Source organism: Lithobates pipiens, unplaced genomic scaffold (assembly GCF_037356315.1).
Source record: "Lithobates pipiens isolate NorthernLeopardFrog02 unplaced genomic scaffold, aLitPip1_a1.2 Scaffold_13, whole genome shotgun sequence".
NCBI lineage: Eukaryota > Metazoa > Chordata > Amphibia > Anura > Ranidae > Lithobates > Lithobates pipiens.
Window position 1 is genome coordinate 133,808,172 of NW_027507718.1, and position 23,947 is coordinate 133,832,118.

The 23,947-nt window shown below is 48.8% G+C and overlaps 1 protein-coding gene across 1 annotated transcript in view; it reads right to left on the minus strand.

The window, feature by feature from the left end:
- Positions 1 to 322: 322 nt before the first annotated feature.
- Positions 323 to 23,947, minus strand: part of SPMAP2 (sperm microtubule associated protein 2) — a 132,974-nt gene continuing 109,349 nt past the window's right edge. The window contains exon 7 of the mRNA XM_077475611.1: positions 323 to 9,538. Within this exon, the coding sequence (XP_077331737.1) occupies positions 9,291 to 9,538 (248 nt within the window). The 3' untranslated portion in view covers positions 323 to 9,290. The remainder of the gene's footprint in view (positions 9,539 to 23,947) is intronic.

Consider the following 23,947-nt stretch of genomic DNA (forward strand, 5'->3'; position numbering starts at 1 on the left):
AACGTCTCTTTTAAGTGTATGTATATGGGATAGCGCCTACTTTGAATGCTTGTTTGTATTTACCAAGTTGAGAAGATTTCTGTGGAACAGCTATTTTTGTAGCAATCCCAAATTTTTGCCTTAGAATAACGCATGCTGTATTTACCTCAAAACTAGTAAATTCACAAAAAAACATACCATATTAAACAAATGAGTTAAAATATACTATTTTGTGATATGTCGCACTTAATTCAGTATTTTCTTCATGTTTTATCTCCGTTTTTTTTCATGTGCTATAATTCTGCACCAAAATGAGATCAATGAAGACACACTAAGAATTAGGAATTGTGAAACTATGAAAACATTGTTTATTGTGCCCTCATGCACGGAATGATTTCCCTTTGGTGAAATATTACAAATTTTATTACATTAATGAGCTAACAACATTGAATTCACATACATTGTTTTCTTTTCACTGGAGAGTGCAGAGTTCCTCTGATTATTATTTTCTAATATGGTAAATGCCTGTACCATGAGATAATTAAAGTGTAACTAAAATCAAAACTTTTTTACCATCTGTGTCCTATAGTGGAGATTTCCTTCACTTTCTGTTCCATGACCAAAACAGGAAGTGAGAAGAAATCCCTCCAAAGTGATGTCACCAGGGTCACCAGAACTAGTGTCACCACAGACCCTTCTCCACTCTATTTTTTTTAGTAAATTTACTTTAATTCATTTTATGTTATTTATTTCACATAGATTTTTTTTATTGAGGAATTGGCTTTAAAAACAGCATTAAAACCAAAAGCAAATCTTTATTATATTGCAGACAACCAATTCTTAGTTACATAGTAGGTGAGGTTGAAAAAAGACCATCAAGTCCAACCTATGTGTGTGATTATATTTCAGTATTACATTCTATATCCCTGTATGTTGTGTTTCGTTCAGGTGCTTATCTAATCGTTTTTTGAATCTATCGATGTCCCCCGCTGAGACCACCACCTGTGGAAGGGAATTCCACATCCTTGTTGCTCATACAGTAAAGAACCCTCTACATAATAGGAACACACGCCATGTCTCTTCTCCTCTGAGAACATAGGGATTTGTGTGTTTACCACCCCCGCCGTGCAGTGGGTGCGCGTACATGCCTCTGGCAGCGCATGCGCGCCCTCTGGAGGCTGAAAAGTGGAAGGACGTACCCATATGGGGTTTCGGCCAGGAGAGCCATTCTGCCACAGTATATGTGCGTGAGCTGGTTAAAAAAAAAATGTCCCCGAACTCCTGTACTCAGAAAAAAAACAAAAAAAAAATACCTCCAGCCTTGTCAGAGGCTCTCTACTGACTGCTCCTCCGTCTGACATGTTTTGAATAGCTAAGGGGCGGAGTCACCTAATGATGTCAATGAGTGACACAGCCCCTTGTGACATCATTGAGCCAACGTGCCTCAGTCAGTGATGTTACAAGGGGGGGGGGGGTCACCACTGATGCCATCGGGTGACTCCGTCTGTCAGGAACTTACCAGCAATAGACAGGCACAGCTGCGTTCACACAGGCGTCGACGCGTGTTCCCTGCGCGTACGCGTTCGCGTGCGCGTTCGTTTACGCGTTAGTATGTATCGTCGTGTGTGCCGTTCGTGCGCGCGCTCGTTCGCGTGGTCGTGAGTGGCGTTCGTGCGCTACTTCCCGCCACTGAACGTTTAAAGGTTCCTCAAGCGCGCCGGTGCGGCGCTGTTTCGTCTCAGCTCCTGTGTGCCTGAATACCTGATTCTGAACCTGATTACCTGCTACCGTTACCGACCCGGCCTGTTTGACTTCTCTGCCTTCTCCGAACCCGACCCGGCTTGCCTGACCTCTCTACCTCTCCTGCCTACGATTCCGTTGCCGACCCCTGCCAGTTTTACCGACACTTCTTGCCTCCTGTTGCCACCTGCCTACTTACCTTGACCCGGACCGTCTGACTCTGCTCCAGCCTTCTGCCTGTTCAGTGATCGGCTTCTGAAGCTACTGTCTGCATTTCTCAGCCTTCCAGCAACCTCCAGTCGCTCAGCCTTTCCAGAGGATCCTCCGCTCTACTACCAGCTCCAGCGGTCCTATCCAGCAGGCACTCCTACCCACTGTGCTCTCGAGACCGCTGTCTCCATTCCAGCGGCTCCTGAACCAGCGTTGTAAGAGAGGTCTCCTCCTACAAGTCGGGCTTCCACACCTGGACCCTAACAGTACGAAACAGCCATGACTGAGCCCGCAGGAGAGACCTCTCCCATGAAGGAGATCTGCACGCATCTGTCGGCCCTTACCCAAGCTGTAAAATCACTGCAGGATGGCTACGCCAGACTTGAAGGACAGGTCCAGAACCTTACTGATACTGGTCACGCGGCTCCTGCTCCTTCCTCCCCACCAGTACAGCCTGCCGCCTCACCATCTGTTGTCATGCTTCCACCTGAACCAAGGGTACCCATCCCAGAGAGGTTCTCTGGGGATCGAACCAAATTTCGGGCCTTTCGGAACGCTTGTCAACTGTATTTCGCCCTACAACCACGGACTTTTTCCCTAGAAATTACTAAAGTAGGGTTTGTAATCTCCCTCCTGCAAGGAGAACCCCAGACCTGGGCCCACCGCTTACTTGAAGGAGATTCAGTCTCGACCTTCTCTCTGCAGTCCTTTTTCGAGGCCATGGCCCAGCTTTACGAGGATCCCCAAAGGACTGCCACGGCTGAGTCTGCCCTGTTTGCGCTCCAGCAGGGCCGCAGACCGGCCGAGGATTACGTTATGGACTTTCGACGCTGGAGCGCAGACACGGAATGGAATGATGCAGCTTTGAGACATCAATTTCGCATGGGGTTATCCGAGGGGCTTAAAGATGAACTTGCTCGAGTTGGCATACCAGAAACTCTGAAGGCCCTGATCTCCTTGGCAATCCAGATTGACCGTCGTCTCCGGGAGCGAAGATCGGAGCGCTCCGCTCAGCAAGGCCGCCCAGTTTGGATGACAGCAAAAGCCCCAATGCCTGCTTCCCGTTATGTGCCTCCGACCAGCTCCATTCCGCCTTGTACGACTCCTGACACCTCTGAGCCCATGCAATTGGGACTAATGCGCCCTGCTTTACTCCCGGAGGAACGCGCACGTCGTCGGCAGCAGAATCTCTGCCTCTACTGTGGTGGTTCGGGCCACTATGTCTTCAACTGCCCTGTCAAGACAAGTAAGTGTCTATCTCCTGCTTCTGCCAGTCTCTCTGCATTGTCTGCCAATTCAACCCACCTTGCTGTTCCTCTTTTACTACAGCTCCAAGGAAGGACGGTGACAGTCAACGCTATCATTGACTCCGGGGCGTGCAGCTGCTTTATTGATTCCACCTTTGCTGGCCAACAGGGCATCCCGTTACGAGGCAAGGCTCATGAACTCTCAGTTTTCCTGGCCGATGGGTCCAGCATCAGTTCTGGGAAGGTAATCCAAGAGACTCTTCCCCTGCCTGTCACCATCTCCTCTCTGCACAAGGAATTCCTGACCCTTGATGTGATCTCCTCTCCAATGTTCCCGATCATTCTGGGCATACCTTGGCTCCAAGCCCATAACCCCTACATCAATTGGGTTACTAGAGAAGTCACGTTTCCTTCTTCCTATTGTTTGAAGCACTGCCTAACAGACTCCACCAAACCTTCTGCCACCCTTTTATGTGTAGACTCTGACCAAGATCTACTTCAGACTGTACCCAAGCATTACCACGACTTTATTGATGTTTTCAGTAAGAAGGGAGCAGACACTCTACCTCCTCACCGCCCCTATGATTGTCCGATTGAACTACTCCCTGGGGCCGAGATCCCTTTCGGACGCATTTTCCCTCTATCAGAAAAGGAGCAGGGGGCACTTAAGACCTACTTGGACGAGAACCTAGAGAAGGGGTTCATTCGCCCTTCAACTTCCCCAGCAGGAGCTGGAATCTTTTTCGTCACCAAGAAGGATCAGACCCTCCGACCATGTGTGGACTATAGGGAGTTAAACAAGATTACGGTTAAGAACCGCTACCCCTTACCCTTGATACCCGAACTCTTTCAGAGACTGAGGTCCGCTATCATATTCACCAAGCTTGATCTAAGAGGAGCCTATAACCTAGTTCGCATTCAGGCCGGGCACGAATGGAAGACAGCCTTCCGGACCCGATTTGGGCATTATGAATACCTAGTAATGCCCTTCGGGCTCTGCAACGCCCCGGCCACGTTCCAACACCTAATTAATGACGTATTCAGGGATTTCCTTGATGTATTTGTGATTGTCTACCTGGACGACATCTTAATATTTTCCAGCTCCCTCGATCAGCATCGGGAACATGTCCGCAAGGTCCTAAACCGTCTTCGCCAACATCGACTCTACGCAAAGGCTGAGAAATGCGAATTCGAGTTACAGAGCATCCGATTCCTGGGACTAGTGATCTCCCCAACGGGCATCAAGATGGATCCCCAAAAAGTGTCTGCTGTGCTAGACTGGCCAGCGCCTCCGGATAAGAAGGGCGTACAACGCTTCATCGGCTTTGCGAATTTCTATAGAAAATTCATAAGAGGCTTTTCAGCTATAATTGCGCCCATCACGCAACTGACCAAACAGAACTCTCGCTTCTGCTGGACTCAGGAGGCCCAGAGTGCCTTTGAAGAACTTAAAAGTCTTTTCACGTCTGCCCCAATTCTCAGTCACCCGGACCCGTCTCTACCCTTCATCCTCGAAGTAGACGCTTCTGAAGTGGCTATAGGAGCGGTCATTTCCCAACGTCGAGGCAACAAGGACCTAATGCACCCTGTGGGGTTCTTCTCCAGGAAACTTTCTCCCGCAGAGAGAAATTACGACGTGGGTGACCGAGAATTGCTTGCTATTAAAGCTGCCTTGGAGGAATGGAGATATCTGTTGGAGGGCGCTACTCACCCGGTACTAATATATACAGATCACAAGAACTTAGAGTACCTAAGGTCTGCCAAGCGACTAAGACCCCGACAAGCCCGCTGGGCCTTGTTCTTCTCACGTTTCTCCTTTCATATCACGTACCGGCCCGGATCGAAGAACGTGAAACCAGATGCGCTGTCACGAATGTATGACAACCCCAAGGACTCATCTGTCCCTGATACAATCCTGCCTGCCGGAAATTTTTTACTTTTACAGTCAGACCTACTTTCCCTGATCAAGGAAGCATCCTCTGACTCCTCAAAACCCCCCGGAATCACCCTAGTGTCCAGAGACGGCCTGTTCTGGAGGGGAAGTCAAGTTTTCGTCCCCAAAGATGTCCGAGTCAAAGTGTTGTCCCTTCTTCATGACCACCCGCTGGCAGGCCACTTTGGGGTCCGTAAGACCCTTGAGCTCGTACGACGCACGTTCTGGTGGCCCAATCTGAAGGACTTTTGCGAAAAGTACGTCAGCTCCTGTCCCGTTTGCATTCAGAACAAGACGCCAAGGAATCAGACTTGGGGACTGCTAAAACCCTTACCCGTGCCCGACAGACCCTGGAAAATGATTAGCATGGACTTCATTGTCGAGCTCCCATGTTCTTAGGGGTGCTCGACTATCTTTGTGGTGGTAGACCGGCTATCCAAAATGGCCCATTTCTTACCCCTAAAAGGGACCCCATCTGCCGAGGAGACTGCCCACGTATTCATTAAGGAGATTGTGAGGCTACACGGAATTCCAGCAAATATAGTCTCCGACAGAGGAGTGCAGTTCACCTCACGTTTCTGGAGGGCCCTGTGTGAAATCCTGAAAATTGAGCTGGCCCTGTCCTCGGCCTATCATCCCCAAACTAATGGGCAGACAGAAAGGACCAACCAGACTCTTGAGCAGTATATTAGGTGCTTCACATCATTCGTACAGAATGATTGGGTGCCCCTGCTGCCTTTGGCAGAATTTGCCTATAACAATGCTTGTCATTCGGCCACCGGTCAATCCCCTTTTTTCGCCAATTATGGCTTTCATTTAACCTTTTTGCCTGACTTTCTTTCAGAAACCTCAGTTCCAGCGGTCCAGGAGACAGTGGACTTCCTCAGCCACAATAACCGGGTGTTGCAGGAGGCAGTGGCCAAGGCCCAGGCAGACGGTAAGAGAGCCTTTGACCGGAAAAGAAGAGGGGAACTGACCCTACAACCTGGCGACCAGGTATGGCTTTCTACCAATAACATTAAAATGGCTTGTCCTTCCAGGAAGCTTGCACCTAAATTTATGGGACCATTCCCGGTGAAGAGGAAAATTAATGAAGTTTCCTATGAGTTAACCCTGCCCGAGTCGCTTAGAATTCACCCTGTGTTTCACGTGTCACTGCTGAAACCTGCCGTCCCTGATCCTTTTCCTGATAGAGGAACTAGACCTCCAGAGCCCATCCTAGTGGATGGAAATGAGGAATACGAGGTGGAGGCCATCCTCGACTGCAGAAGAAGACAGGGACGTATTCAGTTTTTGATCAAATGGAAGGGGTTTGGGCCGGAGAACAATTCCTGGGAGCCGGACAGCAATATCCATGCCAAGCGGTTAATTCGTGCATACCTGTCTGCCCATCCAGAAAAGAGGAACCTGTTGGGCATCCGGAGGCTGCCCCTTGGGAGGGGGCAATGTCAGGAACTTACCAGCAATAGACAGGCACAGCTGCGTTCACACAGGCGTCGACGCGTGTTCCCTGCGCGTTCGCGTGCGCGTTCGTTTACACGTTAGTATGTATCGTCGTGTGTGCCGTTCGTGCGCGCGCTCGTTCGCGTGGTCGTGAGTGGCGTTCGTGCGCTACTTCCCGCCACTGAACGTTTAAAGGTTCCTCAAGCGCGCCGGTGCGGCGCTGTTTCGTCTCAGCTCCTGTGTGCCTGAATACCTGATTCTGAACCTGATTACCTGCTACCGTTACCGACCCGGCCTGTTTGACTTCTCTGCCTTCTCCGAACCCGACCCGGCTTGCCTGACCTCTCTACCTCTCCTGCCTACGATTCCGTTGCCGACCCCTGCCAGTTTTACCGACACTTCTTGCCTCCTGTTGCCACCTGCCTACTTACCTTGACCCGGACCGTCTGACTCTGCTCCAGCCTTCTGCCTGTTCAGTGATCGGCTTCTGAAGCTACTGTCTGCATTTCTCAGCCTTCCAGCAACCTCCAGTCGCTCAGCCTTTCCAGAGGATCCTCCGCTCTACTACCAGCTCCAGCGGTCCTATCCAGCAGGCACTCCTACCCACTGTGCTCTCGAGACCGCTGTCTCCATTCCAGCGGCTCCTGAACCAGCGTTGTAAGAGAGGTCTCCTCCTACAAGTCAGGCTTCCACACCTGGACCCTAACACCGTCCCTTAGCTATTTAAGAAATGTCAGACAGAGGAGCAGATTGTCGATGGGGAGCCTTCCACGAGGCTGGAGGGTTTTTACTTCTGTTTTTGGGACCGGCAGTGTGGTGGGTGGCATGATTAGCAATGGATCTACATTGGGGGACATTGTTTTTGATTTTTTGTTTTTTTTAATTAAGAAATTGTCAAAAACTCCTGTACTGTCTTTATTCACTTTTTATACTTTTTTTGATGTAGTTACTTAATTACTATGTACCCCATACTCATTCACATTTTTTGTTAAAGGGGGCTTCTAGATTCCGATAGGCCCCCATCCACAGACCCCCATAACCACAGCCTAGGGTTGTGGAGAAGAGGCCCTTGTCCCCACCAACATGAGGACAAGCTACTTTGAGGCCCTGCCCCAAAGCACCGCCCATGTTGAGGGCATATGGCCTGGTATGGTTCAGAATGGGGGGGGTGCTCGCCTTTCCTTACCTGCTGGGCTGCATGCTCAGATAAGGGTCTGTTATGGATTGGGGAGGGGACCCCACAGCGTTTTTTTGTTTCTGAATTTTGCTATTGCTGACATTTTTTTGTTTACATTCATCTGTCAGCTGGGAAGCCTGCTGATAGCTGATAAGTCATCAGTTACTAAGGATAGGGCGGCCGGCTTCCTGGCTCCTTAACAACCAGCTTTTCTTCACACAGAATTAGAATTGGTTGATCATTTTTCGACGGATCCAAATTCGAATCTTTCTGAAAATTTGGAATTCGCTAGAAAATGTATAAATGAAATGAAAGGAAACTAAAGGAATTCCGAAAGGAACCAACTAAACAAAATTAGTAATATATCTAATCTATCCGAAAGGAAACAAATATTTCCAGTCTGCACATGTCTAGTTTTTGTTTTACCTCATTCACTAAGATAAGTGAAAATTAAATTTGTAAAGTGAAAATTCCTTTTTTAAACCCAAATGAATATGAATCCTTGTAGCTAAAGTAAGGTGATCCTAGTTATATTAGTACACATAAACCAAAAAGAATTAAGTAGATGTCTAAAAGCTTGTCCTGAAAAATCAACTTGTTGTCTATACTGCCCTTGCACACATTTCTGGGAACAAGGCTCATCAATAGTGGGTGCTGTAGTGCCTACCAGCTGGTTAGTGGTAACATCACAGATAAATGCACATATTCAACAGCACACCAAGGATCGTCAAATGTCGCCCAGAGGTTTTTATTGCAGAAATATCACGTGCAATGTTTTGGAGCCTCACAGGGGTCACACACACATACAGTATACACACACTGACACACAATATACACACACAGTATACATACACAGAATACACACACTGAAAAGGTACTGGAGAGGTCGGGGCAGCTATAATCTTGGGATTTAAAAAAAAACACAGATTTTTACATACTGTCCCTGGTTTTATTGAGGTTGGCTACCCTGATGGGGCCCCTTAGTGGCATGGGGCCCTCGGGGGTGTCAGATGATGAGGAGGTGATTTGTCGCCTCTTCACTTCCTGTCTTAACCCTATAAATGGGCTCCAACCATGGTGTGGTGTGCCTCATTTATTTAAATGGGTTGTATTCAGTGGCAGTACTACCCACTGAACACAACAGTGATAATTTTGTATGCGGCTTGTGCACAACCCTGTTCCGCTGCCTTTTTAGCCTAAAGAGAGCAATAAAATGGTGACCCAACCACCCGTTTTTATGCCCCCCCTCCATCTGCAAGTGTAAATGATGCCTTAGTATAATTTACAAAAAAGCATCACGTACATTGCTCAACTGTGTTTTTTCCAGTAGTAAATTTTCATTCCCATGTCAGAATTCTGTGCCTTCCTGGAAACCATTTCCATCCAGTCCTTTCCATCCTCTTCTATGGTACTTCCTATTACAAATTTATTTCCAGACTTTTACGTGGATATCCAATTTTTCTAATTTGCCAAATTTTATTTCACAATATTTTACATGCAACTTCTGTGTAGACAACTAGCAAACAAGAACTATGAACTGATTTGAGACAGAGTAAATGTTTTAGATTTTCTTTTGACGTTGTCTGCGAGCTGGGGGGGTGCAGAGCTCAACGATACGTGGAGAGGCCTCAGCATGCTTAGCTGCAGGTGAAATTCGGTAGGGATCATATCCCTCAAAGAGAGACTTTCGAGTTTTTGGTTTTGAAAGCTGGCAGACTCTGTCTGAGGCTTGAGCTTGGAGGGCAGATGCAGAAACATGACGTATGACTGAGAGATCATGTTGGTACTGGGAGTGTTCTCCTTTGGGCACTGAAAAAAAAAATTCAACAAATGTTTACAGTGTATGTTTTTCTAAAATATATTTTATCAAAGAATTGTATTCTACCAACTTACACCCCATGTTTTTATTTTTCCATGAAATCCTTACCCTGAGAAATGTTTCAGTAAATTTAAAGAAGATGATCCTTAAATTAAACCATGCTTTGCCCCAGTGGGATTCAGCAGCCCAAGAAGTTGCTTATACTTACTTTACTTCTGCCACCACGCTGCTCTGTTCACCTACTTGGAGCTTAAACAGGTTTGAGGATTCTCTCTTTTTCCCCATGTGACAGGCTTATTTCTGGGACAAAAGCCATGCAGACCAATTTGATGCAGTGTGCGGCATATGGTCATAGCACTGACAGGCTGACCCCCCACCCCTTCAACCTCTGCAGCAATGCTGGCAGCACTCATACATCTATTTCCCAAAGACAACCTCTGGATATGACGCTGAGCATGTGTATTCAACTTCTTTGGTCGACCATAGCGAGTTCTGTTCTGAATGGAACCTGTTCTGTTAAACCACCGTACTGCAGCTCAATTTCAGAGTCTTGGCAATCTTCTTATAGCCTAGGCCATCTTTATGTAGAGCAGCAATTCTTTTTTTCAGATCCTCAGAGAGTCCTTTGCCATGAGGTGACATGTTGAACCAGTGACCAATATGAGAGAGTGAGAGCGATAACACCAAATTTAACACACCTGCTCCCCATTCATACAACACTAACAAGTCACATGACATCGGGGAGGGAAAATGGCTAATTGGGCCCACTTTGGACATTTTCACTTATGTTGCCAGCGGTTTAGACATTAATGGCTGTGTGTTGAGTTATTTTGAGGGGACAGCACATTTACACTGTTATACAAGCTGTACTCACTACATTGTGGCAAAGTGTCATTTCTTCAGTGTTGTCACATGAAAAGATATAATACAATATTTACAAAACATGTGAGGGCTGTAATCACTTTTGTGAAATACTGTATGAGGAGGGCATCCTTAAACAGGGCATGGCCCTACATGCTGCTTTCTCAGCACCTTCACATCTTCCTGCCAGTAGGAGCACCTAAAGTGCAAGCCAGCTATGTCACCAAAGGGGCAAGTCATTTTGTGTGTGCACATATATACTGTGATTGTAAATATGTGAATACAGTATATGTGTATACAGTGTGTGTGTATATGTCTATGTGTATATACAATGAGTGTACTGCTGTGTTCTGCACAGGGGTGGTGGTGATATCAATTATAGGCTGTGAGTTAGGTTGTACTGCATATATTTCTGAATCCTGCACTGTGTACGTTAGATACGCCTGACCCAGTGCATTACTCACTCCTGAACCCTACACTTTGTATATTACATATATCTGACCCCTGCAATATGTACATTACATACATCTGACCCCTACACTATGCACATACATACTCCTCACCCATGCACTATGTGCTTTATTTACTCCAGACCCTTGCACTAGGTACTTTACACACACCTGACTATGGCACTCTGCGTGTTACCCTATTCTGACCGCTGCATTCAGTACATTACATACTCATTATTCCTGTACTCTGTACTTAGGTTAAGGTCCTCTCAATGTTAGACAATTCACTGCAACAATTGGCGTCACCAGCCTGGGGCCACAGACCCCCCCAACATCATACTGGACCCTCCATGTGCCCCCCCCCCCCCCAATGGAGCTGAACTGTCCTACCGGGGCTGCCTGTCCTGGGGCTCTGCCGTGTGTGGCTGCAGCGCTCCCCTCCCTTCCCTCCTTCTCATGCACAGGCACAGCGGGACTCAGAGACTACTGTGTCACAGAGCTTTGAAATTTTCTGCCGTGCTATGACAAAAGTCCTTTCCTCCTCCTAGACCAGGTTGCATGATAGACGCAGTGTTCTGTCTATCACATAAGCTGGTCTAAGAAGAGGCCGGGACTTTTGTCATAGCGTAGCAGAACATGATTTCACACTCAGCTCTGTGATACAATGCTAAGCATGAGATGGTGACGCTGTCATGAGGGCACAGTGAGGCTACAATGAGGTCACAGTAAGGCTGCAAGGAGAGCACGGTGAGGCTGCAATGAGGGCACAGTGAGGCTGCAATTAGATGGGTATGGTGAAGCTGCAATGATGGGCACAGTAAGGCGGCAATGATGGGCATGTGAAGCTGCAATGATGGGCACAGTAAGGCTGCAACAATAGTGAGGCTGCAATGAGGGCACGGTAAGGTGGCAATGATGGGCACAGTAAGGCTGCAATGAGGGCATGGTGAGGCTGCAACGAGAGCACGGTGAGGCGACAATGATGGGCACAGTAAGGCGGCAATGATGGGCATGGTGTGGCTGCAATGATGGGCAAGGTGAGGCTGCAATGATGGGCACGGTAATGCTGCAATGAGGGCATGATAAGGTGGCAATGATGGGCACAGTAAGGCTGCAATAAAGACACAGTAAGGTGGCAATGAGATGGGCACGGTGAGGCTGCAATGAGGGCAAGGTGAGATGGGCACGGTGAGGCTGCAATGAGGGCATGGTGAGGCTACAATGAGGGTACAGTAAGGCAGCAAGGATGGGCACAGTAAGGCGGCAGTGGTGGGCATGGTGAAGCTGCAATGCTTTTTTGAAAACCATTTATCATTTTCTTTCCACTTCACAATTATGTGCCACTTTGTGTTGGTCTGTTGCTGGCTGCAACAATGGTGAGGCTGCAATGAGGGCACGGTAAGGTGGCAATGATGGGCACAGTAAGGCTGCAATGAGGGCACAGTGAGGCTGCAATGAGAGCACAGTAAGGTGGCAATGATGGGCACAGTTAGGCAGCAATGATGGGCACAGTAAGGCTGCAATGAGGGCATGGTGAGGCTGCAACGAGAGCACGGTGAGGCGACAATGATGGGCACAGTAAGGCGGCAATGATGGGCATGGTGTGGCTGCAATGATGGGCAAGGTGAGGCTGCAATGATGGGCACGGTAATGCTGCAATGAGGGCATGGTAAGGCAGAAATGATGGGCACAGTAAGGCTGCAATGAAGACACAGTAAGGTGGCAATGAGATGGGCACGGCGAGGCTGCAATGAGGGCACGGTGAGGTGGCAATGAGATGGGCAGGGTGAGACTGCAATGAGGGCATGGTGAGGCTACAATGAGGGTACAGTAAGACAGCAAGGATGGGCACAGTAAGGCGGCAGTGGTGGGCACGGGGAAGCTGCAATGCTTTGTCCGTGCTGCAGCTCTTCCCCTCCCACCCACCACATTTTGATTACAGTTCCAGGAAGAAGAAGCAAGAATCAATCCTCAGATTGCCAGCACCCATGTGAGTTTTTTTTCCGTTATGTTTACTTCAGGGAGGGGGAGAAGGAGGTTCTGCAGCAGCAGGGACAGTCATAGATTCATGCTTTTAGTGCAGATGATAACCTGCCACTATCACCTAACCTGGCACTACCACCCTAACCTGGCACCATTACCTAACCTGCCACTACCACCCTACCTGGCACTATCACTTAACCTGGCACTACCACCTAACCTGCCACTGCCACCTAGCCTGCTACTACCACCTAACCTGGCACTTATTGTATATCACCTAAACTGGCACTACCACCTAACCTGGCACTATTGTATATCACCTAACCTGGCACTACCACCTAACCTTGCACTATTGTATATCACCCTAACCTGGCACTATATCACCCCAATCTGCCAGTGTACTACCCTAACATTACTTGACGTCGACGTACGGTGCTCTGCCTGTCCACCTGGGGGGAGGGATGCCAAATATAGGATCCGCCCCAGGTTCCAATTTTAAAAACCATTTATCATTTTCTTTCCACTTCACAATTATGTGCCCCTTTGTGTTGATCTGTTGCTGGCTGCAACAATGGTGAGGCTGCAATGAGGGCACTGTAAGGTGGCAATGATGGGCACAGTAAGGCAGCAATGATGGGCATGGTGTGGCTGCAATGATGGGCAAGGTGAGGCTGCAATGATAGGCACGGTAATGCTGCAATGAGGGCATGGTAAGGCAGCAATGATGGACACAGTAAGGCTGCAATGAAGACACAGTAAGGTGGCAATGAGATGGGCACGGTGAGGCTGCAATGAGGGCACGGTGAGGTGGCAATGAGATGGGCATGGTGAGACTGCAATGAGGGCATGGTGAGGCTACAATGAGGGTACAGTAAGGCAGCAAGGATGGGCACAGTAAGGCGGTAGTTGTGGGCACGGTGAAGCTGTAATGCTTTGTCCGTGCTGCAGCTCTTCCCCTCCCACCCACCACATTTTGATTACAGTTCCAGGAAGAAGAAGCAAGAATCAATCCTCAGATTGCCAGCACCCATGTGAGTTTTTTTTCCGTTATGTTTACTTCAGGGAGGGGGAGAAGGAGGTTCTGCAGCAGCAGGGACAGTCATAGATTTATGCTTTTAGTGCAGATGATAACCTGCCACTATCACCTAACCTGCCACTACCACCCTACCTGGCACTATCACTTAACCTGGCACTACCACCTAACCTGCCACTGCCACCTAGCCTGCCACTACCAGCTAACCTGGCACTTATTGTATATCACCTAAACTGGCACTACCACCTAACCTGGCACTATTGTATATCACCTAACCTGGAACTACCACCTAACCTGGCACTATTGTATATCACCTAACCTGGCACTACCACCTAACCTTGCACTATTGTATATCACCCTAACCTGCCACTATATCACCCCAATCTGCCAGTGTACTACCCTAACATTACTTGACGTCGACGTACGGTGCGCTGCCTGTCCACCTGGGGGAGGGATGCAAAATATAGGATCCGCCCCAGGTTCCAATTTTGAAAACCATTTATAATTTTCTTTCCACTTCACAATTATGTGCCCCTTTGTGTTGGTCTGTTGCTGGCTGCAACAATGGTGAGGCTGCAATGAGGGCACTGTAAGGTGGCAATGATGGGCACAGTAAGGCTGCAATGAGGGCACAGTGAGGTTGCAATGAGAGCACAGTAAGGTGGCAATGATGGGCACAGTAAGGCTGCAATGAGGGCATGGTGAGGCTTCAATGAGGGCATGGTGAGGCTTCAACGAGAGCACGATGAGGCGACAATGATGGGCACAGTAAGGCGGCAATGATGGGCATGGTGTGGCTGCAATGATGGGCAAGGTGAGGCTGCAATGATAGGCACGGTAATGCTGCAATGAGGGCATGGTAAGGTAGCAATGGTGGGCACAGTAAGGCTGCAATGAAGACACAGTAAGGTGGCAATGAGATGGGCACGGTGAGGCTGCAATGAGGGCACGGTGAGGTGGCAATGAGATGGGCATGGTGAGACTGCAATGAGGGCATGGTGAGGCTACAATGAGGGTACAGTAAGGCAGCAAGGATGGGCACAGTAAGGCGGTAGTTGTGGGCACGGTGAAGCTGTAATGCTTTGTCCGTGCTGCAGCTCTTCCCCTCCCACCCACCACATTTTGATTACAGTTCCAGGAAGAAGAAGCAAGAATCAATCCTCAGATTGCCAGCACCCATGTGAGTTTTTTTTCCGTTATGTTTACTTCAGGGAGGGGGAGAAGGAGGTTCTGCAGCAGCAGGGACAGTCATAGATTTATGCTTTTAGTGCAGATGATAACCTGCCACTATCACCTAACCTGCCACTACCACCCTACCTGGCACTATCACTTAACCTGGCACTACCACCTAACCTGCCACTGCCACCTAGCCTGCCACTACCAGCTAACCTGGCACTTATTGTATATCACCTAAACTGGCACTACCACCTAACCTGGCACTATTGTATATCACCTAACCTGGAACTACCACCTAACCTGGCACTATTGTATATCACCTAACCTGGCACTACCACCTAACCTTGCACTATTGTATATCACCCTAACCTGCCACTATATCACCCCAATCTGCCAGTGTACTACCCTAACATCACTTGGCGTCGATGTATGGTGCGCTGCCTGTCCGCCTGGGGGGAGGGATGCCAAATATAGGATCCGCCCCAGGTTCCAATTTTGAAAACCATTTATCATTTTCTTTCCACTTCACAATTATGTGCCACTTTGTGTTGGTCTATCACATAAAATCCCAATAAAATACATTTAAATTTTTGGTTGAGTTTTTACCTTCTTCATTTTTATGAACACTGCCCAATAAGATTGGTTATTGTCCAGTCTTAAATCCCTTTCACACTGAGGCACTTTACAGGCACCCCGCTAGCGGCCGATAAGCACTGGTAAAACGTCAGTAAAGCGCCGCTAAAAATATTGTCAAAACTGAATATGTGCAAAGTGAGGGTGCTGCCTACCTACAAGGAGATGGTGCCCTTTGCACCTCCTCAGTAGGGTTGGCTATTATGGTGAAAGGTGCACCATTTTGTGTCAGACAGAGCACTCGCTGACTTTTTTTAACTTTAAGACTGCTTTCCCACTGAGGTTCTTTACAAAAATAGCGCCTGCATAGCACCTGCACAGAGCCGCCAAAAAAAAGTCCTGCAAGCCGCATCTTTGCAGCACTGTAGGAGCAGTGCACACACACTCCTAAAGCGCCCCTGCCCATTGAAATCAATGAGCAGCGGCGCCGAACCACCGGCATAGCAGCACTTTGCAGGCGTTTTGAACTCCTTTTTCGGCCGTTAGCGGGGGTTAAAAGCGCACCGCTTGCAGGCAAAAAACCTCTACAAAAATGATGGTAAAGCGCCACTAAAAATAGCAGCGCTTTACCTCCGATGCCCCCTACACCCCAATGTGAAAGTAGCCTTACAGATAAAAAAAAAAAAAGGGGGGGTATGCACTGCCTACCACAGGATGGTGCACTATAATAGCCAATCTTACTGGGCAGGTACAAAGGGCACATCTTGTGGAAGGCAGCACACTCACTGTGTTCACATGTGCTTAATTTTCAATTTTCAAAAATGACCAGCCAGGAATACACTGACTTCTCTTTAGGCTAGGTTCACATCTGAGCAGGTGCGGGAAGGTGTGTAATTGCACACCTTCCTGCACTGGCAGAGGAAAAGCACACTGCTGCCTAATGCCATGTACACACAACCGGACTTTCCGGCAGACTAGGCCCGACAGAATCATTCCATCGGATAGTCCGAACGTGTGTGGGATAGTCCGATCGTTTTTCTTTAAAAAAATCAGACGAACCTAAAAATAGAACATGTTTCAAATCTGTCCGACTGACTCAATTCCTATCAGAAAAACTGTTCATGGGGCGTGGCCTGACCATGGAGGAGTGAAGACGTGTGTCTCCTCAGCTCCGTCTCACCACCGCACATTATCAGCGCCAGGAGGGTAAGGTCTTCCCCATTCCCGGGCAGACATGTCCCACAGGAGCCGGATGTCCTCCCAGCACCCGCGGACGGACCGATCGAGGCAAGCCCAGTTGGATAATTTCTTCCCGGGGCAGGAGGGGAAAGGCCAGGCGGCCTCCAAAATGGCGCCGGCCACGAAGGCCCTGAAAACAGGCAAAGCTGAGCCGTCCACAGCCGCGAAGTCAAGCCGGCGGGACACATCGCCTATACCTTCCCCTCGGTCGGTAAGTGACTCAGCTCCCCCGACCTCCCCAGGGTCCCCCGCATTGATGGAAGAGGCCCCAGATGAACCGGACCCCCTGGCTGATGCTGACATCAGGTGCCATATTTTGTCCCTCCCCACCAAGGCTGACCTGGATCGCTTTGCTGACAGGGTGGAAAGAGCGTTTAAAGAGGACATTGCTCAGCTCAAGACAGACACAGCACATCTGGGGGGTAGGTTGGAGTCCCTGGAACAGAGGTTCGAGGAAGCCCTCCCTGTTATGTCCATGCTGCAGGACAAATGTGACACGCAAGGCCGTCAGATTGAGGCTTTGCTTTGCCAGTTGGATGACACAGAGAACCGCAGTGGCAGAGCTAACATCAGGATCCGAGGCCACCGGAGCTAGGGACATTATCCCCACCCTGGAGGGTGTCTTTAAAAAAATACTGGGTCTGCCTGCTACCGCCTCTGTAGAAATTGACCGAGCACATAGGGCCCTGAAGCCCCCCTCTCAAGATGTGAATAACCCGAGAGATATCATCTGCAAGCTGCATAAGTACACACTTAAGGATCGCATCATGCAGAAAATGAGAGGAAAACCCTATTTTGACTTTAATGGCGCGCACCTGGCTTTCTACCAGGACATTTCTAGACGCACTCTTATGCAACGTAGGATATTGCGCCCACTCCTGACTGCTATCCAGGATGCAGGCTTCTCATACCGGTGGGGGTTTCCCCTCACCCTCCAAGTCACCAGGGACAGCAAAACCGTGACTCTCCGCACTAAAGATGACCTCCCACACTTCATAGCCTCCTTGGACCTGGAACAGGTAGACTTTCCAGACTGGAGAAGCTCCTCGGACTTTGCAGCCCCCAGATTGCCGGCGCCACAACCATGGCTTCCCGCCAGAAGTCAAAACCACAGAAGACACCGCAGGAGGCAATCCATGGACCCCTCCACGGACTCTGTCACCTTGGGAACCTGAGGGAGATGCCCCTTCATGCCAATGACGCACTCTTGTGATCCGCAGATTTTTGGATTGCCATGACTAGAGCTGCCCACAGACACTAGTTTTTGGTTTATGTTTTTGCTTTTCTCCTCTATCCCCCCCTCCTCCTTTGTTTTTTTGGCCCTTTTACACCTTTTATTTTCCCCCCTCCTCTATTGCACCACGTTAGATGCGGTGGACAGAGACGGAGACCCCCTTCCCTCTTCACTATGTGATCCCACGTACTCCCCCGTAGGATACCCATTTTTCATTTTTTCTTTTTACAGGTTTAGATCCTTATTGGGATCTTGGGTTGTGGCCTCGGTCCCCCCCCCTTTGTGGTGTGGGAGCCTTGACATAACTCTTAGTTGTTTTATAACCTTGGGTGGCCACGGCCACCTTGTCCTAATGGATGTGCCTTATATGTGTCTCACGCATATGTTTTTTCTCCCCCCTTTTCTCTCTATCTCTCTCCTTCTCTCCTTTTTCTTTTCTGACTCCTCCCTCCCTAGGTCAACTCTGCCATTTTGTCATCTGCACCGAGCGCACCACCAGCTTGCGAGCGTGACCCGTCCTTATTTCTACCTATGGCTACACTGCAGGTAAGCACATACAATGTTAGGGGTCTCTGCTCCCCTCATAAGCATAGTAAGCTGTGGGGGGAACTGAAACGGCTCAAGACTCAGGTGATCTTCCTCCAGGAGACTTACTTTACATCAAAGTCGTCACCTAGACTACCCACCCATCTTTTTAACCAGTGGTTCATGAGCACCTCCCCATTACCTAAGTCAAGGGGTACGTCGTGTCCCTTCCAACCCTCTGACCACAGGGTAGACCCCCAGGGCAGGTATGTTTTTTTGAAGGGTAGTATAGCTGGACAAACATATACATTCGCGACAATTTATGCCCCCAATGCCGACCAACTCAATTTTATTGATAGGAATAAGGGTAATAGGTTGCGCTATGGAGCTTATGTAGAAAATGTATAAAGTGAATAAAAAATATATAAAAAGTATCACATATAAAATATAGGGGAAGAAAAAAATAAAATAGGTAAGAGCTGCCTCTATTAATATCCACCTGGTGGGGTGGAGAACGTTAGATGAAGGGGTACTGTGAATAGATCTGGCGCTATACCTGTATATGAAAATACCTAATAATGTGATAGATTAAAAGTGTTACATCAATCCGGTGTATAAGTGCCAATTGTGCAATATATTATTCTAGTGTTGAAGTAAAAATGTAAACTATAACCAAAAAAATCAAAAAAGTGTGTATACAGAATATTTGTCGCCCTGGCAAATATTTATCAGGGCGACAAATATTCTGTATACACACTTTTTTGATTTTTTTGGTTATAGTTTACATTTTTACTTCAATACTAGAATAATATATTGCACAATTGGCACTTATACACCGGATTGATGTAACACTTTTAATCTATCACATTATTAGGTATTTTCATATACAGGTATAGCGCCAGATCTATTCACAGTACCCCTTCATCCAATTTTATTGATAGTACTTTGGACTGTCTAGCAGATTTTAGGGAAGGCTTCCTGATTGTAGGAGGCGACTTTAACGTAAGCCCTGACCCTCAGCTGGACACATCCCATGCGAGACCCTCACATTCCTACACGTTCCTTAAACACTTCCGCAAGACTATGCAATCCCATCTTCTGTCCGATAGCTGGCGGACGCTCCACCCTTCAGATCGGGATTACAGTTATTATTCTAAGGTACACGATGTATACACATCTATGTTGACCGCAATATTATGGAGCTCCTTCAGTCTGGGTCCATTGACATCATATCAATTTCAGACCATGCCCCGGTGACAGTAGCCTTTTCCCTGCCCTCAGGCATGCAGAGGACCTGGACATGATGGCTTAACGATAATTTGCTAGATGACGAGGTCGCGGTGAAGGAGGTCGCAGACACACTAACTAATTACTTCAGGGAAAACCCAACAGATGAGCTGAGCGAGGGAGTGGTCTGGGAAGCCCATAAGGCTGTAGTCAGGGGGACCCTGATCTCTCAGGGATCCAGGTTGAAAAGGGAACGCTGGGCTGACTTTACACGGGTACATACTGCCCTTCAGAAAGCTGAACTCCAACATAAAGCTAGTGGAAGTCCGGAGGCACTGAAAGCCCTGATAGAGCTGCGGGAACTATTTCTGCGTCTACTAGACCGCCAAACCCGCAAACAATTTTGCTTTATGGCCCACAAATATTATGAGTACGGGAACAAATGCAGATGGATGCTGGCACGCGCTCTCCGTAAACGACATGCTCAGACCTATATTCACAAATTGCATACCACCGCGGGGGTCCCGGTTGTACAATCTTCTAAAATAGCGGCGGGGTTCCGAGAGTACTACACAACACTATATAATTTGGACTCTGCCCTCCCCCCGTGGCCCGAGAAGATAGACACGAAGTGACCCGAGAATACCTAGCGGCAGCCGGCCTTCTGACACTTACAGATGAACAATCCTCGGCCCTGGAGCTACCAATTACCACAGCGGAGCTCGAGGCCACGGTGGATTCCTTGCCTAGTGGAAAGAGTCCCGGCCCTGACGGGTTTACTAAGGCTTACTATAAAGCCTTCTTGCCCCAGCTGATAACTCCCTTGTGTACTTATTTTAATGCAATAGCTGGAGGTGGTGCCATCCCTCCAGAGGCCCTTCTGGCCCACATCACGGTGATACCGAAGGAAGGCAAGGACCCCACCATCCCTCTGAGCTACCGCGCTATTTCCCTCCTTAATTTGGACATAAAGATCCTGGCGAAAATTTTGGCGAACAGGCTAAAGCACCTTATCCCTGATATTGTCCACCCTGACCAGACGGGTTTCATAGCCGGTAGGGAGGCCAGGGACAATTCCCTTAGGGCGGTCCACCTCATCCACTGGGCTCGCTCCCGTCCGGTCCCGCAACCGTATATTGTTTTGTCAACAGACGCCGAAAAGGCCTTTGACCGCATAGATTGGTCCTACCTGACGGAGGTGCTTTGGTCAATACAGCTAGGCCCACGAATGATGACTACGATCGCGGCTCTATACTCCACACCATGCGCTCAGGTCAAGGTTAACGGGATCCTGTTGGCCCGGTTCCCCATTAGGAACGGCATGAGGCAGGGGTGCCCCCTTTCACCCCTCTTGTTTGCCCTAGTGCTGGAGCCACTTCTCCGCACGGTGTGAGCTAGCCCTGATATTAAGGGCCTCCAAGTGGGTAATACGGAACACAAACTCTCGGCTTATGCCGATAATGTGCTGTTTCACCTCTCGAACCCCCTGCTCTCTCTGCCAAATCTGATGAAGGAACTGAAGCTTTTTGGGTCGCTCTCCAACTTTAAGATTAACTTTTCAAAGTCGGAAGTGCTCTCCATTCACTTAGCTCCTCACCTGACAGCGACCCTTAAAGCGGCCTTCCCCTTTGTCTGGACTGCGATACTTAGGAGTGCAATTAACAAACCGATTTGACACACTATATCCAGCTAATTATCCCCCTCTGCTAAATACGATTAAGAGAGACCTCTCGCAATGGACGGGGATGGCATTTACAGGGCTAGGTCGGGTGAGCATTATAAAGATGAACGTCCTGCCCCATATACTCTTCTATTTACAGATGCTACCGATCCCCTTACCCAGGTTCTTCTTCGACCGCTTACGCAGTCTACTATCTCGCTTTATCTGGAACGCACGCAAACCTAGGATAGCTCTACGGACAATGCGTTGTTCGAAGTGGAAAGGTGGCCTAGGGGTTCCAGACATTAGGCAGTACTATCAAGCCATAGCCCTCCAGAAAATTTTTGACTGGCGTTTCCACTCCTGAACAAAGCTTTGGGTCCCTCTAGAGAAATGTCTGGCGGGTAGGAACCTATCTTACGCACCCTGGTTGCCTCGGGAGCATAGGGGCCTTGCAGAGATGACCTCCCCCTTGACGACCCATGTATTATCGGTCTGGGACAGGATAAACCCGCTCCTGAAGTTGGCTCCCCCTATGCCCCCGTTGGCCCCACTGGGAGCTTTCCTGTGGTTCCCGCCGGGCGAACAGATGGCTTTCTTCGAGACCTGGGTAGATGATGGAAACGCCAGTTGTGGGAAACTCATGAGGGATGGCAGACTTTTGAAATATGAGGCCTTGCCCATAGGCAGCCGAGGTTCACGGATGAACTTCTGGAGATACAGACAACTACACCACTTTTTTCAGGTACATGGTCATACTATTAGAGACCCCCTGTCCCTCACCCCATTTGAGCGTATTTTTATTGCGGAGGAGCCAACACCATACTTGGTCTCTGAGTTACACCAACTGTTGGGTTCGGCTGGCCCACAGACTACCCCTGCCTATATTAGGCGTTGGGAGGCTGACTTAGGGATAACGTTCACAGAGACACAGCTATCACACCTCTATCTTCTCACCCACTGATCCTCCATGGACTCCAAAACCCAAGAGACCAACTTTAAACTCCTGTCACGTTGGTACCGGGTGCCAGCAGACCTGGCCCGTATCTACCCCTCCATGTCGGAGTTATGCTGGAGGGGGTGTGGGCACCGAGGGACATTAATACATATATGGTGGGAATGTCCCTTAATCCAACCCTTCTGGGAAGACATACAGGGTCAAGTAAAAATAGTGACAGGGATAGAGATCCCCCTCTCACCGATGCACTTTCTTCTGCAGGTTCCCCCGGTCCCACTCAGTGTATATAAAAAAACTGTGCTGGCTCACTTGCTGAATGCAGCAAGACGCCTGGTTCCAATTTACTGGAAAAGGCCTGGAATTCCCACTCAGGAAGAGTGGTGCAGGGGGGTGAATGCGGTGAGAGAGGCAGAGAACTGGGTGGCAACCTGTAAGGGCCTTAAGGACTGATTTCACAGCATTTGGAGGCCCTGGACTGCATACGCCTCAGACCCTAACCAGGTACCCTCTAGCTTAGACGTAGCATTGCTAGAATTGGCAGACCCTACCCTTAGAGCCCTCAGGCTGGCTAGGGCTCGAGGGGTGACTGGGTTGCCCCCTAAGGGACCATAGCGAGGGAATGCTGCTCGCGAAACTGTATGCTCGGATGTGGGGTGCTCGGTGCAGACAAAGAAGACACTTGAATTCGACGCCCAGGTAATTTGACCTACTCTACCTGACCTCCCCATCTTCCCTCCCTTCTCCCTCCCTACCCCCCCAATACACCCCCCCCCCCCCCAAATTCACTGTGTACGCAGTCATTCTCTCTTCATACCCCTTGTTCTCTTTCCTTTCTCCCTACCTCTTCCTTTCTCCTTCTATCTTTGACCTCTCTTCTGCTCGAATGTTGTGGGAGTTTGATACATCTGAACTAGATAGATGGCAGACTCTGACCCTTTCTTTTAGTCCCAGAACCTTTGGGTGGAAACCACTGTTATTGGAGAGTTGAGACATTCTGGCCAGACCTCTATGGTGGCAGTGGGGCTCCCGGGGCACGCGAGGGGTAGAGGGTGGCTAGCTGGAGGCCATTGGGCCCCCCCCCTCTGCCCCAGCAGCGGGCCATGGTCCACACTCCCGATATATTCTCCGCACCAGGACTTCCCAACGCCAACTAGACTCTTTCCACCCCCGAAACCACCTGGTCGCCACTTATCTACCCATTACAAGAGAGCCCACAACACTCTCCTTATCTTAGGAATCTCCCTCCTTATGTATGTGTATCTGTTCAACCTATACACTGTTGAAACGACCTCTATGCGGCTTTACAAAGCCAAGGGATTTTGCACTTATATGACATTTTGGACCTGTCTTGTTTTAATGTTTCTATTTCTGTTATTTTGCAATAAATACTGATTATACAAAAAAGAAAAATTGTTCATCTTTATGCTGGTCCGACCGACCAAATACGATGCAAGGGCAGCTATTGGCTACTGGCTACTGGCTAT